The 13,469-nt window shown below is 36.3% G+C and overlaps 1 protein-coding gene and 1 non-coding gene across 7 annotated transcripts in view; one reads left to right on the top strand and one right to left on the bottom strand.

The window, feature by feature from the left end:
- Positions 1-13,469, top strand: part of KIAA1328 (KIAA1328 ortholog) — a 355,285-nt gene that overhangs the window by 12,073 nt on the left and 329,743 nt on the right. For all 6 annotated transcript variants that reach the window (XM_040632581.1, XM_040632580.1, XM_040632583.1 and 3 more), the window contains one exon: positions 4,877-4,971. In XM_040632581.1, coding sequence (XP_040488515.1) covers positions 4,877-4,971 — 95 coding nt within the window. The remainder of the gene's footprint in view (positions 1-4,876; positions 4,972-13,469) is intronic.
- LOC121103286 lies at positions 8,133-8,237 on the bottom strand. Its single transcript, XR_005835444.1, has one exon. It is a non-coding gene; the product is annotated as a U6 spliceosomal RNA (small nuclear RNA).

The raw sequence follows: 13,469 nt of genomic DNA, 5'->3' as shown, positions 1-13,469 counted from the left end.
AGAGATTTCAATTGAGTAATTTTTCTATTTATGTATTGTATTTTTGTGCTTCTTTACCTGCCTGGTTGTTTTTTATTGGATGCCCCCAGACAGTATGAATCATACCTTTTTTTTTGAGTTCTGGATATGTTGTGTTTTAATAATTAATCTTGAGGTTTTTTTCTGGGACTAAGTTGAGTTATTTGGGAGTAGTTGATCTTTTTGAATCTTGGGTTTAAGCTTTTTTTTTTTTTTTTAAGATTTTTATTTATTTGAGAGAGAGAGAGCATGAGAGGGGGGAGTGTCAGAGGGAGAAGCAGACTCCCTGCTGAGCAGGGAGCCTTATGTGGGACTTGATCCTGAGGATCCAGAATCATGACCTGAGCCCAAGGCAGTCGCTTAACCAACTGAGCCACCCCGGCCCTTGTAAAGGTGACTTCAGAGCAGCTTTTAATATAGGGCTATTTTGCCCACTGTAGGCAGTGACCTGAGTACTCTTCCTGATGCCCCTTGAATTATGGGATTTTCCACTCTGGCTGGTGGGAGCATGGACTATTGCTGGCACTGTATTAACTACAGAAATTATTCTCACATTCTCATTTATTCTTTCCTTAGCTTTTCGTGGGTTTCCTCATAGAAAAATGCTAATCAGTACTCAGTGGGTGATATGCAGAGAACCCTATACAGATCCCTGGAGCTCTCTTTCCGTGCAGTTCTATCCTCTCCATGACTCTGCCCTGCAAATTCTAGACACTTTGGCTTTCCTGGACTCCCAGCTCTATCCTCAACTTGAGATTGCTGGGCTCCATCTGGGTTTCCCCACATTGCACCCTGAAAACTCCAGAGGCAGTTTAGCTAGGATAACTGCATGGCTCACCTTATTTGGTTCCCCTCTTTCAGTGATCTCTTTCCTGTGCTGCCTGTTGTCCAGTGTTTGAAAACTGCTTTTCATTTATTTTGTCAGGCTTTTTGGTTGTTTTAGGCTTCCAGGTAAGCATGGTTCCTATTACTCCTTTTTGCCCAGAAGTGGAATGTAGGGGCTGTGTATGTGTGTATTTATTTTGTTGCAAAACTAAAAATGATGTGTGTGGGGTGTGTATATGTGTGCACGTATGTATTTTTTTCTCAAAACTAGGTAGATGCTGTGTGTGTTCCTCTTCAGAGAAATAATGTCTTGTAGTTTTTCTGTATGTGATCTTTGTAGCCATTGATGTTCAATAGCTATGTCCTTAATTCACTAAGGTTTTCAAAAATGGGTTTATATAAGTGTTTTTATCAGTTTGAAGATGAAAGTCAATTATGTCAGTTCAAGTGTTCTGGGAAGTAGGTACTACGATGAAAGTAAAAATGGAAGAGAGTTAGTGGAGGAAAAGCTGACACAGGATAGAGAGTAAAGTGAACAGGAATAGGCAAGGAGAGCCTTAGGATTTTATTGCAGGTCTGACATTTGTGAGAGAACAAAGAAAGAAGAAAAATTGACTAGGAAAAATCTCACACTTTCGTACTGCCTTGCAGTCAGAGGTGGTGTCTGTCAGGCTAATGGGGAATCCCAGAGCAAATCCTGTTCTTGAAGGATGCCATGTCAAGCAGAAATGGCTCAGTTCTAGCACCTCTGCTGTTTCCAGTCACTGGCACTGGTGTGAACACCGCAGTGCATCTGAAGGTATGGCAGTAGTTAGGTGAGGCTGTTAGCCAACTACACTCTTTGCAGCAGGTTCTCTCTCTCTTTCTTTTAGAAGCCACATTGTTTTACTTCTCACCGTGAAATCCATCATTCATCAGGAATTAGTATGGGTATAGTGTTAAGTTAGTTCTGTAGGTCTACACTATTTATTGAGATGACCATTCTTCTCCCCTTTGAATTGGAATGATGCCATTGTAAACCAAGTGGCTGTAGAGGTATATCCTTCCCTTATTCTGTCATCTGCTTTGGTAAAACCATCCTGAATTTTGTGTTTATCATTCTTTTTTTTTTTTTTTCAACTGTTAGGGGTCAACAAACTTTCTCTGTAAAGGGCCAGATAGTAAATATTTAATTTGTGAGCCATGTGGCCTCTGTCTCAATTACTCAGCTCTGCCACTGTAGTATGAAGAGCCATATATATGTCAACATGTGAATGAATGTACATGGCTATGTTTTAATAAACCCTTATTTACGAAAATAGGCAGTGAGCCAGATTTGGCTTGCAGCCGTAGTTTACCAACCCTTGTCCAATATAGTCTAAATACATAATTGTTCTTTAAACAATGTTCAGTGTTATATATATTTGGAACTTTACATAAATAAGCTCATACTATGTGTATTGCATCATTTGCTTTTTTCGACGTTATGTTCATGAGGTATACTTACGTTGTATATAGCTGTATGTCATTTTATTTATTTATTTATTTATTTGAGAGAGAGAGAGAGAGAAAGAGTTGGGGGAGGAGCAGAGGGAGAGAATCTTCAAGCAGACTCCCCACTGAGCATGGAGCCTAATGTGGGGCTCGATCTCATGACCTGAACCCAAACCAAGAGTCGGGTGCTTAACCAACTGAGCCACCTAGGCGCCCCACTGTATGTCATTTCTTTTCACTTATATTTCAGCCAGAGTTTAGTCACTTTTTTTACTGAGAATATTTAATATAAAGACTTGTTAAATTGGTGCTGGAGAACTGGAAAGATAAACAGAGAACACCAAGATATCATGTAGGTAGTAACTGCAAGAAACAACTCCCATCTCTAGGGCTAGGAGAATAGCCAGAGCAAGTTGAATTTATTAAAACTTAGAAGCTTGAGGGAGGGGCCCTTTAGAGCTGGAACGTGGACTTCTCATGATGGGGAACAAACCTAACTGATATTGCTGTCCCCAAGGAGACATGCTAAAGGCTGGTTCTGCCAGGGCTGGGAAAATTGCAAACTGGAATCTTCTGTCCTTGTCAGGGCACACTCTGGCAGCGGTGACACTAGTGGAAATGAGATGTAAATTGCAAGGACTGTGTCTTGTCTTCTTTTCCAGCAACCTCTTGTCTCCCTCTAGTTCTTCCTATTGGCAGGTTTTAACAGAGAGCCATCTGGCAAAGGAGATGTGAGGTTTCTAGAGTCTGAGGCCCAGCACCGCAAAGGAGGGCACAAAAGGGTGGGTTTGAAGATGAAAGTCAATAAGTAACATAACAACCAGTACCTACAGAATTCCATTGTCTAAATATGCTAGTTTATTCTCTAATTGACAAACGTATTTTCAAGGAGTTCTGTTATACACAATGCTGCTGAAATTCTTGCCCATGTGCAAGGGTTTCTCTTGTTTGTTCTTTTACTCACTGTACCACTAAGATATCTTCTCATGTGTTTTCAGCAACTTTTCCCATTGCCAAATTGAGTGACTTCTTTACACGTTCTGTGTAGCTTTTTTGAGCCTTAGCACTGTTAAACCCATACTCTTCTTGAAACATGTTTTCTCCCACAATATTATATCTTTCTGATTCTTTTTTTGTCCTTTCAGATACCAATTTTAATTTATTATCTTGGATTCATAGATGATTTTTAAAAACTAGTATTTTTTAATGTTAAGGAAAAATCTAAAACATAGAAAAGTATAAAGAAAATAATAAAAATCTAAATATCATCCATAATACCGTATGGCTAAAGTTTAAATCTTTATGTTTTTCTCTGACTTGAGAGCCAGACCCATATTTCCAACTTCCTGCCTAAACATTTCCATGTGACTATCTTCCTAGCTTTTTAAGTTGACCATATCCAGAACCAAACTCATTTTATTTTCTTATCATCTTCTTTTTCCCATCTCCTTTTTCTCCCCCATCTGTGGCTATCAGTATTTCGAAGACTCATTTTAGAGGTCTTGGATTGTCCTTGGCTACCTGAAGAAATTGGACTAACCTACTTTGTGGTTTGTACAAATGCCTAGGGTTCTTTTGGTTTACATGTTACCTCTAGTTTCCCTGTGACTCACTGAGTTTCATTGCTTTAAAGACCCCTCTTAATGAAGTGCAAGTACTGGGAGAACTTTTTATGACACAAGAGAGGATAGTTCAGTGATTGAGAGCACATACTCTGGATATATGCTTGAGTCCTGGTTCTGCTACTTTAACTGCTGTAATCTGAGGCAAGATGTCCCCTCACCATAAATAGAAATAATACTTAATTCATAGCACTGTTACACAAATGAGCTGGATTAGTTAAGTGTAAAGTACTTATAATGTTCCTGACATGCAGTAAGCATGAGATGTGTGTTAGCTGTTATTATTACTCTTTGGTGTAGTACCCCCGAATGAACTTGAGGATATATTGAAAACCTAGAAACTGGGGCCTCTGCTGTCAACTTCAGTGTACTTTTAAGCAGCCTGCAGGCTGTACTGTAGGAAAAGTTCTCAGTATCTTCCATTAGGTGTTTGTTTTGTGACATTCACCAAGGGAACGTTGTTTCCTTAATAATCCCTAATATTTAAGCAGGGACATTTCTGCCTTTTGTGGTCTTCTCTATGTAAATTTTTTGATGTCCCCTGCTGGACAGGCAGTTCCTTAGCCTGTTTTGAATTCATAGTAGGTTTGAATGAAACAGGTAAAGAGTGTACTGCCAGGGCACCTGGGTGGCTCAGTCATTAAGCGTCTGCCGTTGGCTCAGGTCATGATCCCAGGGTCCTGGGATGGAGCCCTACATCGGGCTCCCTGCTCAACAGGAGTCTCCTTCTCCCTGTCCTCCCGCTCATGTTCTATCTCGCTATCTCTGTCTCTCACTCTCAAATAAATAAACAAAATCTTTAAAAAAAAAATTGTAACACCAGAGAAAAGATGTCTGAGAAATTTTACCTCCTCTGCTAATTTTAAGAGATGTCTCAAAAAGTCTTAAAAATTGTTTTTAGCAAAAGTTAACCAAAACATTTTTCTGTTTTGTATTAGAATTTCTGCAGGGGAGGAATAAAGAGTGCATCGTTGAAGGATTTATGTCTCGAAGACAAAAGACGAATTGCAAATTTAATTAAAGAACTGGCCAGGTGAGATAAAATCTGATATGAAATGTATTTATAATGTAAGAGAAACAACTGTTTTTGAAAATAGAAATTACTGTGTTTTGATGTCATTGTATCATTGATCTTATGGAAGCAGAGATTTTTAGAAAAAAGTATTCTGTGGCCCCAAAAAAGAAAAGTAGAAAAAAAGTAAAAAGGAAAGACCAGAGCAAACCACTTTCTAATTTACATTTTTTTGTTTATTTAATTTCCCAAATTATTTGGTACATGTATTTGCAGCAGTCCTCTGTCGAAAGGGAAAATGCAGAAGCTTAGCTCTGCTGTTGATGTAGGTTGATGTGTCGTAGTCAGTGTCATAGTAATTACCTTTGGTTTTGTTGTAGGTCCGAACAGAAGTGAGCATTTTATTGTAGTCTGTCGCAAGAATATCTGTTGTCGTTTTGCTAACTCCTGATGCTTTCGTGATTCAAAATAAGGGATTTTGAATTTTGGGAATAATAGTTCATAGCTATTCGGTTGTACTATTCCAGTTTATTAATGATGTGCATGAAACATACCTCTTGGAGTAATTTTTTTGTAAATATACACATCCAGTTTTGGGGTCTTAAAATACTTGACAAATGAAGATGTCTATAGAGGAATGTATTAATATAAATTGTAAAAGTCAAATTTAATGAAAAGTCATACCTTAAAGTTGATTAAAATAGTACTCGTTTTTTTCATTGAATTGCATGTTTGGAAGTAGTAGGTCTTTTCCTTCTTTCTTTAGTTTTAATTAAAAATAGCTATATGAAGTGTTTCAAAATGTATTTCATGTCGAGGCCTTAAAATAATGTTTGTAGAGGCTTTTATAAAAGACTGATGTTAAAAAATTACCTTACTAAATCATAGAATTGCAGTTATAAAGATGACTACAATGATGTTTTGGAGGCTAGGATATAGGGTATGACTATTTCCAAGTATATGCCTTAGTCTGAATTTGATATGCCACCTGGGAGAAGCAGTAATTTCTTTCACTAGAATTCTTTGGCTGTTCTAGTCTCTGAAGTAGAGTTTTCATTCCCTTCCAATAATGTTTTTGTATTGGGAAAACATTTGTTGCTCTCCATACTTGCAGATGATCTTCTTACAAGGCTTTTTACCACATAGATGGTGGGGATATCCTTACATATGCTTGATGGCTTTGAAAAGCTATTACCATTAGTTTGAATTCATCTATTAATGGTCCTGAGTTGCCATTATTGTCCTAAGTGATCCATTTTATTTCAGTTGCAAGGCTTGGAGAATACCTGAAATATTAGAGCATATTGTTTTGGTTTCAGCAACCTTCTGCTTTCTAGCAAAATGCTGGTTTCTTGGTAGAGATTCCGGGTGTTACTACAAGGTTACTATTAGTATAGATTCGTTAATATTGCTAGAAACTCCATTATTACTGTATTTACAATTAATATACAGATGTATGGGAATAATGTGTTCTTCTTTCCTCGAGTTTGCTAGGTTTCTTCTGTTAGATATTTCAATCTACTTTTTTCTGCTTATACTTGCCAAACCATTTTCTTCACTTTTTTTTTTTAAGAAGACTCATTTTTATTGAAGTGGGGAAATATGGAACAAAATTCCATATGCCTCAAACACTGGCAACTAAACATTCCTAGCCTTTATGTTCTTTTACCTCTGGATTTTAACCCTGGTTTCAGATAACTGCTTTCCTATTGGCATTAAATACAGTCATTTCTCTTTCATCTTGACAAATACTCCTCAGACCACATATTTCCTTCCAGCTACCTTCTTTGTACACCATAACACAACCTCATTCCTAGAGTCTGTAGTTTTATTTTCTACTCTGTTGCATTTCATTCTCTCCTCAAGCTTATTTGTTTATTTGAAAATATATGGAAGTACAATTTACATATAGTAGTATGTATGCATTTTTAAAAATATGTATGCATTTTAAGTGTATATTTCAGTGAGTTTAGGCAAATGTAAGGTCACTTTAAAAGTTCTTTGAGATATTTTATAGTCAGTTCCTTTTTTTCTTCTCCATCCCGAAGAGCCATTCATGTGATTTCTGTCATTTTTGCTTAGTTTTACATGTTCTGATATGCCATGTAAATGGCCATATAGTATGTACCCTCTTCTGTCTGGCTTTTTTCCCTCAGCAAAATGATTTTGTGTGTGTGGTAAAAATATACATAACATAAAATATATCATCTTAACCTTTTTTAAGTGTACAGTTCAGTGGTATTAAGTACATTCATGTTGTTGTGCAATCACCTCCACAATACATTTCCAGAACTTTTTCATCATTGAAACTCTGTATCCATTAAAAATACTTCCTCACTCTCCCCTCCCCCCACGTCCTTGGTAACCACTATTCTCTGGGTCTCTGTGAATTTGACTATTCTAGATCCTTCACATAAGTGGAATCATAGAATATTTGGCCTTTTGTATTTGGCTTAATTCAGGGAGTAATGTTTTTGAGTTTTTTTTCCAATTTGTTATGTGGAGTAGTAGTTCATTTTTTATTGTTGATCTGTATTCCATTATGTGTACTTTAGTTTGTTTATTCACCTGTTAAATAGACCTTTGGGTTGTTCGAGTTTTTGCCTTTTATGAATAAAACTTCTATAATATACATGCACAAGTGTTTGTGTGGATATGATGTTTTAATCTTTCTTCTGCAAATACGTTAGGTATAGAATTACTCAGTTCTATGTTAAGTGTGTATTTAACTTTATAAGAAACTGCCAAACTGTTTCCTAAAGTGGTTGTGTTATTTCACACTCCCACTAGCAACTGATGAGAATGCCATCATTCAGCATGTTCACTAACTCTTGGTATTGTCATTTCTTTAAATTTTGGCCATTCTAATGAGTATAGTGATATCTCCTTGTGAAATTAATTTGTGTTTTCCTAAGATTAATGGGATCATTGACCATTCTTCTTTTAAGTACCTGTTAAAACTTTTGCCTGTTTTTTTTTTTTTTTCGACCCATCCCTTTCTCTTCTTGATATTGAGGTGTTCTTTATATACTTTGGATGCAGGTTGTCATATATGTATGTTTCTTCCCCCCAACCTTGCTTTCAAATTATCTTAATGTTTTCTTTTCTTTCTTTTTTTTTTAAGATTTTTATTTTTAAGTTATCTCTACACCCAACATAGGGCTTGAACTCACAGCCCCCAAAAAATTATGGAACGCTTCATGAATTTGCATGTCATTCTTGCGCAGGGGCCATGCTAATCTTCTCCATCGTTCCAATTTTAGTATATGTGCTGCCAAAGTGAGCACTATCTTTTCTTTTTTTGAGGGGTCTCTATTTAATTTTTTAATTTTTTTAATTTTAACTTTTCTTTTTTTGAGGGGTCTCTATTTAATTTTTTAATTTTTTTAATTTTAATGTTTTTTTTATTGTATTATGTTAGTCACCATACAGTACATCCCTGGTTTCTGATGTAAAGTTCGATGATTCGTTAGTTGCGTATAACACCCAGTGCACCATGCAATACGTGCCCTCCTTAACTACCCATCACCAGTCTATCCCATTCCCCCACCCCCCTCCCCTCTGAAGCCCTCCTCAATTTTTAACTTTTTAAGGGACCTCCACACTGTTTTCCAGAGTAGCTGTACCAACTTGCATTCCCACCAACAATGTAGGAGGGATCCCCTTTCTCCACATCCTCTCCAACAATTGTTGTTTCTTGCCTTGTCTATTTTTGCCATTCTAACTGGCGTAAGGTGGTATCTCAGTGTGGTTTTGATTTGAATTTCCTTGATGGCTAATGATTTTGAACATTTTTTCATGTGTCTGTTAGCCATTTGTATGTCTTCATTGGAAAAGTGTCTGTTCATATCTTCTGCCCATTTTTTGATTTGTTTATTTGTTTCTCGTGTATTGAGTTTGAGAAGTTCTTTGTAGATCTTGGATACCAGTCCTTTATCTGTAGTGTCATTTGCAAATATCTTCTCCCATTCCGTGGGCTGCCTCTTAGTTTTTCTGACTGTTTCCTTGGATGTGCAGAAACTTTTAATCTTGATGAAGTCCCATAAATTCATTTTATCTTTTGTTTCTCTTGCCTTTGGGGATGTGTCATGAAAAAGGTTGCTTTGGCCGATGTCGTAGAGGTTGCTGCCTATGTTCTCCTCTAGAATTTTGATGGATTCCTGTCTCACATCGAGGTCTTTCATCCATTTGGAGTTTATTTTTGTGTATGGTGTGAGATAGTGGTCAAGTTTCATTCTTTTGCATGTAGCTGTCCAATTTTCCCAGCACCATTTATTGAAGAGACTGTCTTTTTCCCACCGGATGTTTTTTCCTGCTTTATCAAATATTAGTTGCCCAAAGAGCCGAGGGTCCATTTCTGGGCTCTCTATTCTGTTCCATTGGTCTATGTGTCTGTTTTTGTGCCAGTACCATGCTGTCTTTGTGATCACAGCTTTGTAGTACAGCTCGAAATCCGGCATTGTGATGCCCCCAGCTTTGTTTTTCCTTTTCAACAGTTCCTTGGAGATTCGGGGCCTTTTCTGTTTCCATACAAATTTAAGGACTGTTTGTTCCAGTTCTTTGAAAAATGTCCTTGGTATTTTGATCGGGATAGCATTGAAAGTGTAGATTGCTCTGGGTAGCATGGACATTTTAACTATGTTAATTCTTCCAATCCATGAGCATGGAATATCTTTCCATCTTTTTATGTCTTCCTCAATGTCTTTCAAGAGTGATTTATAGTTTCTAGAATATAGGTCCTTTACGTCTCTGGTTAAGTTAATTCCAAGGTAACGTATGGTTTTTGGTGCTATTGTAAATGGGATGGATTCCCTAATTTCTCTTTCTTCGGTCTCGTTATTCGTGTATAGAAATGCAACTGATTTCTGAGCATTGATTTTGTATCCCGCCACGTTACTGAATTGCTCTATAACTTCTAATAGTTTGGGAGTGGCTTCTTTTGGGTTTTCCATATAGAGTATCATGTCATCTGCGAAGAGAGACATTTTGACTTCTTCTTTGCCGATTTGAATACCTTTGATCCCTTTTTGTTGTCTGATTGCTGTTGCAAGGACTTCTAGTACTATGTTGAATAATAGTGGCGAGAGTGGGCATCCTTGTCGAGTTCCTGATCTTAAGGGAAAGGCTTCCAGCTTTTCCCCATTGAGAATAATATTTGCAGTAGGCTTTTCATAGATGGCTTTTATGAGATTGAGAAATGTACCTTCTATTCCTACACTCTGAAGGGTTTTAATCAGGAAAGGATGCTGTATTTTGTCAAATGCTTTTTCTGCATCTATTGAGAGAATCATATGATTTTTGAATTTTTCCTTCTGGATAAAATCTAAGACACTGATAGATTTGTGAATGTTGAACCACCCTTGCATCCCAGGGATGAATCCCACTTGGTCATAATGGATAATCCTTTTAATATACTGTTGGATCCTATTAGCCAGGATCTTGTTGAGGATTTTGGATCTATATTCACTAGGGAAATCGGTTTGTAATTCTCCTTTTTGATGGGGTCTTTGCCTGGTTTTGGGATCAAGGTAATATTGGCCTCATAGAATGAGTTTGGTAGCTTTCCTTCTATTTCTATTTTTTGAAATAGCTTTAGGAGAATAGGTATTATTTCTTCTTTGAATGTTTGGTAGAATTCCCCAGGAAAACCATCTGGGCCTGGAGTTTTGTTATTTGGAAGGTTGTTTATCACTGACTCAATCTCTTCATAATTAATTGGCCTGTTTAAAAAATCAATTTCTTCCTGTTTCAGTCTTGGTAGTTTATAGGTTTCCAGGAAGGATTCCATCTCTTCCAGATTGCTTAGTTTATTGGCATATAGCTGTTGATAAAAATTTCTAATAATCCTTCCAATTTCAATGGTGTTCGTCGTGACCTCTCCTTTTTCATTCATAATTTTAATAATCTGGGTCCTTTCTCTTTTCTTTTGGATAAGTCTTGCCAGTGGTCTGTCAATTTTATTGATTCTCTCAAAGAACCAGCTTCTAGTTCTGTTGATCTGCTCTACTGTACTCCTGGTTTCTAATTCATTGATTTCTGCTCTAATCTTGGTCAACTGCTTCCTTGTGCGTGGATTAGGTCTGTCCCTCTGTTGCTGTTCCAGCTTCTTGAGGTGAGAATATAAAAACTGCATTTTAGATTTTTCTATTCTTTTGAGTGAGGCTTGGATGGCTATGTATTTCCCCCTTAGGACTGCCTTTGCAGTATCCCATAGGTTTTGGACCGTTGTGTTTTCATTCTCGTTGGTCTCCATAAATTGTTTAAATTGATTTTTGATTTCCTGGTTTATCGAATCATTCCTGAGCAGGATGGTTCTTAGTCTCCAAGTGTTTGAGTTTCTTCCAAATTTTTCCGTGTGTTTGAATTCGAATTTCAAAGCATTGTGGTCTTAGAATATGCAGGGAAAAATCAATGCTCAGAAATCAGTTACATTTCTATACACGAATAATGAGACCGAAGAAAGAGACATTAGGGAATCCATCCCATTTACAATAGCACCAAAAACCATACGTTTCCTTGGAATTAACTTAACCAGAGACATAAAGGATCTATATTCTAGAAACTATAAATCACTCTTGAAAGACATTGAAGAAGACAGAAAAAGATGGAAAAATATTCCATGCTCATGGATCGGAAGAATTAACATAGTTAAAATGTCCACGCTACCCAGAGCAATCTACACTTTCACTGCTATCCCGATCAAAATACCAATGACATTTTTCAAAGAACTAGAACAAAAGTGAGCACTATCTTAATGTTTTCTTTTGTGAAGCAAAATTCGTTATTTTGATCAACTTCACTTCATCACTTTTTCTTTTGTGGTTCATGTCTTTAGTGTTCTATCTAAAAAATATTGCCTATCCCAAGGTAGCAAAGATTTTTTCCTTTGTTAGAAAAGACTACCCTTTCTGCAGAATTACTTCTGCCTCCTTGTCAAAAACCATGCATGGTCTTTCCCTGGGATTTTCTTTCCATTCCATTGATCTTTGTGTTGTCCTAGGCCAATACCAAACTCACTTGATCACTGTAATTTTACAGTAAGTCTTAAAACCAGGTAAATCTTACAGCTTTGCTCCTTCTGAAAACTGTTTTGGCTTTTTGAGGTCCTTTGCATTTCACTATAAGTTTTAGAATTAGCTTGTTAATTTTTAAAAGAAAGTTGCCTCTTGGAATTTTGTTTGGGATGTATTGAATTTGTAGATCAACTTGAGGAAAATTGACATCTTCATATTATTGAGTCTTTCAATTGGTGATGTCATATTTCTCCATTTATTTAGATTATCTTAAATTTTTTTTCTGTAGTGAATTGTAGTTTTCATGGTACAGGTTATAAAGTATGCACATATGTTATCCTTAAGTATTTTATGTTTTTGCTTCTATTGTAAATGGCGTGATATAAAATTTTTATTATACATTTTTAAAATTTTATTTCAATTTTCATATGATAAAACAGAACTTTTAAAAATATTGGCTCGACGTCCTCAAACTTCTTAAATTCACTTGTTACAATAGGGTTTTTTTGGCAGAATACTCTGGATTTTCAATATACAGTAATGATCATGTCATCTACAAATAACAATTTTATTTTTTCCTTTCCAATTTGCACTTTGTTTCTTTTTCTTGCCCTTTTGCATTGGCTAGGACCTCTGCTACAATTTGAATGAAAGTGGATGTCTTTGCCTTCTTGTTCCTGAAATTAAGTATTTCACCATCGAGTACAATGTGAGATGTAGGTTGTTTGTAAATGTTCTTTATCAGGTCGAGGAAATTTATTTTTGTTCCTAGTTTGCTGAGAGTTGTTTTTCTTAAATCTTAAATAGGAGTAGAACTTCGTCAAATGGTTTTTCTTTATTATACTAATAATATGATTTGTTTCTTTTTTTCTCTGTTAATGTAGTAAATTATATTGATTGGTTTTTGAATGTTGATTTACCTTGCACTCCTAGCTTAACCCCACTTGGATATGGTGGTTTTTGTTCTTAATATGTTGCTGAATTTGATTTGCTAATATTTTTGTTAAGGAATTTTGTTTCATGAGAGATACTTCTGGTATTCATGAAGTATCTTTGTGCATTTTTTAGTTTATTTTTAAAATTATGGTAAAATACATATAAACATATAACTTATCATCTTAACCATTTTTTAAGTGTACAGGTCAGTAGTGTTAACATACGTTCCCCTTGCTGTTCATCCAGTCTCCAGAATTCTTTTCATCTTGCAAACCTAAAACTCATTGCCCATTAAAACTCTCCATTCCCTCTCCATCAGTCCCTGATAATCACCATTCTCCTTTCTCCATCTGTGAATTTTACTTTTCTAGTACCTCATGGAAGTGGAATCATTGTGTGTTATACCATAATGCAATAAAGTACCTCTAACATAAAACTGAACACTAATGACACTATATTCACAATGTTGCATAACCACCTAGTTCCAGAACATTTTCAACCCAAAGGAAACTGTACTCATTAAGCAGTTTCTCCCCATTCTCCCTTTACTCTCAACCCCTGACAACAGCT

Source organism: Ursus maritimus, unplaced genomic scaffold (assembly GCF_017311325.1).
Source record: "Ursus maritimus isolate PB19 unplaced genomic scaffold, ASM1731132v1 scaffold_18, whole genome shotgun sequence".
NCBI lineage: Eukaryota > Metazoa > Chordata > Mammalia > Carnivora > Ursidae > Ursus > Ursus maritimus.
Note: the sequence above shows the minus strand (reverse complement) of the source record. Positions and strands in the feature narration are given on the sequence as shown.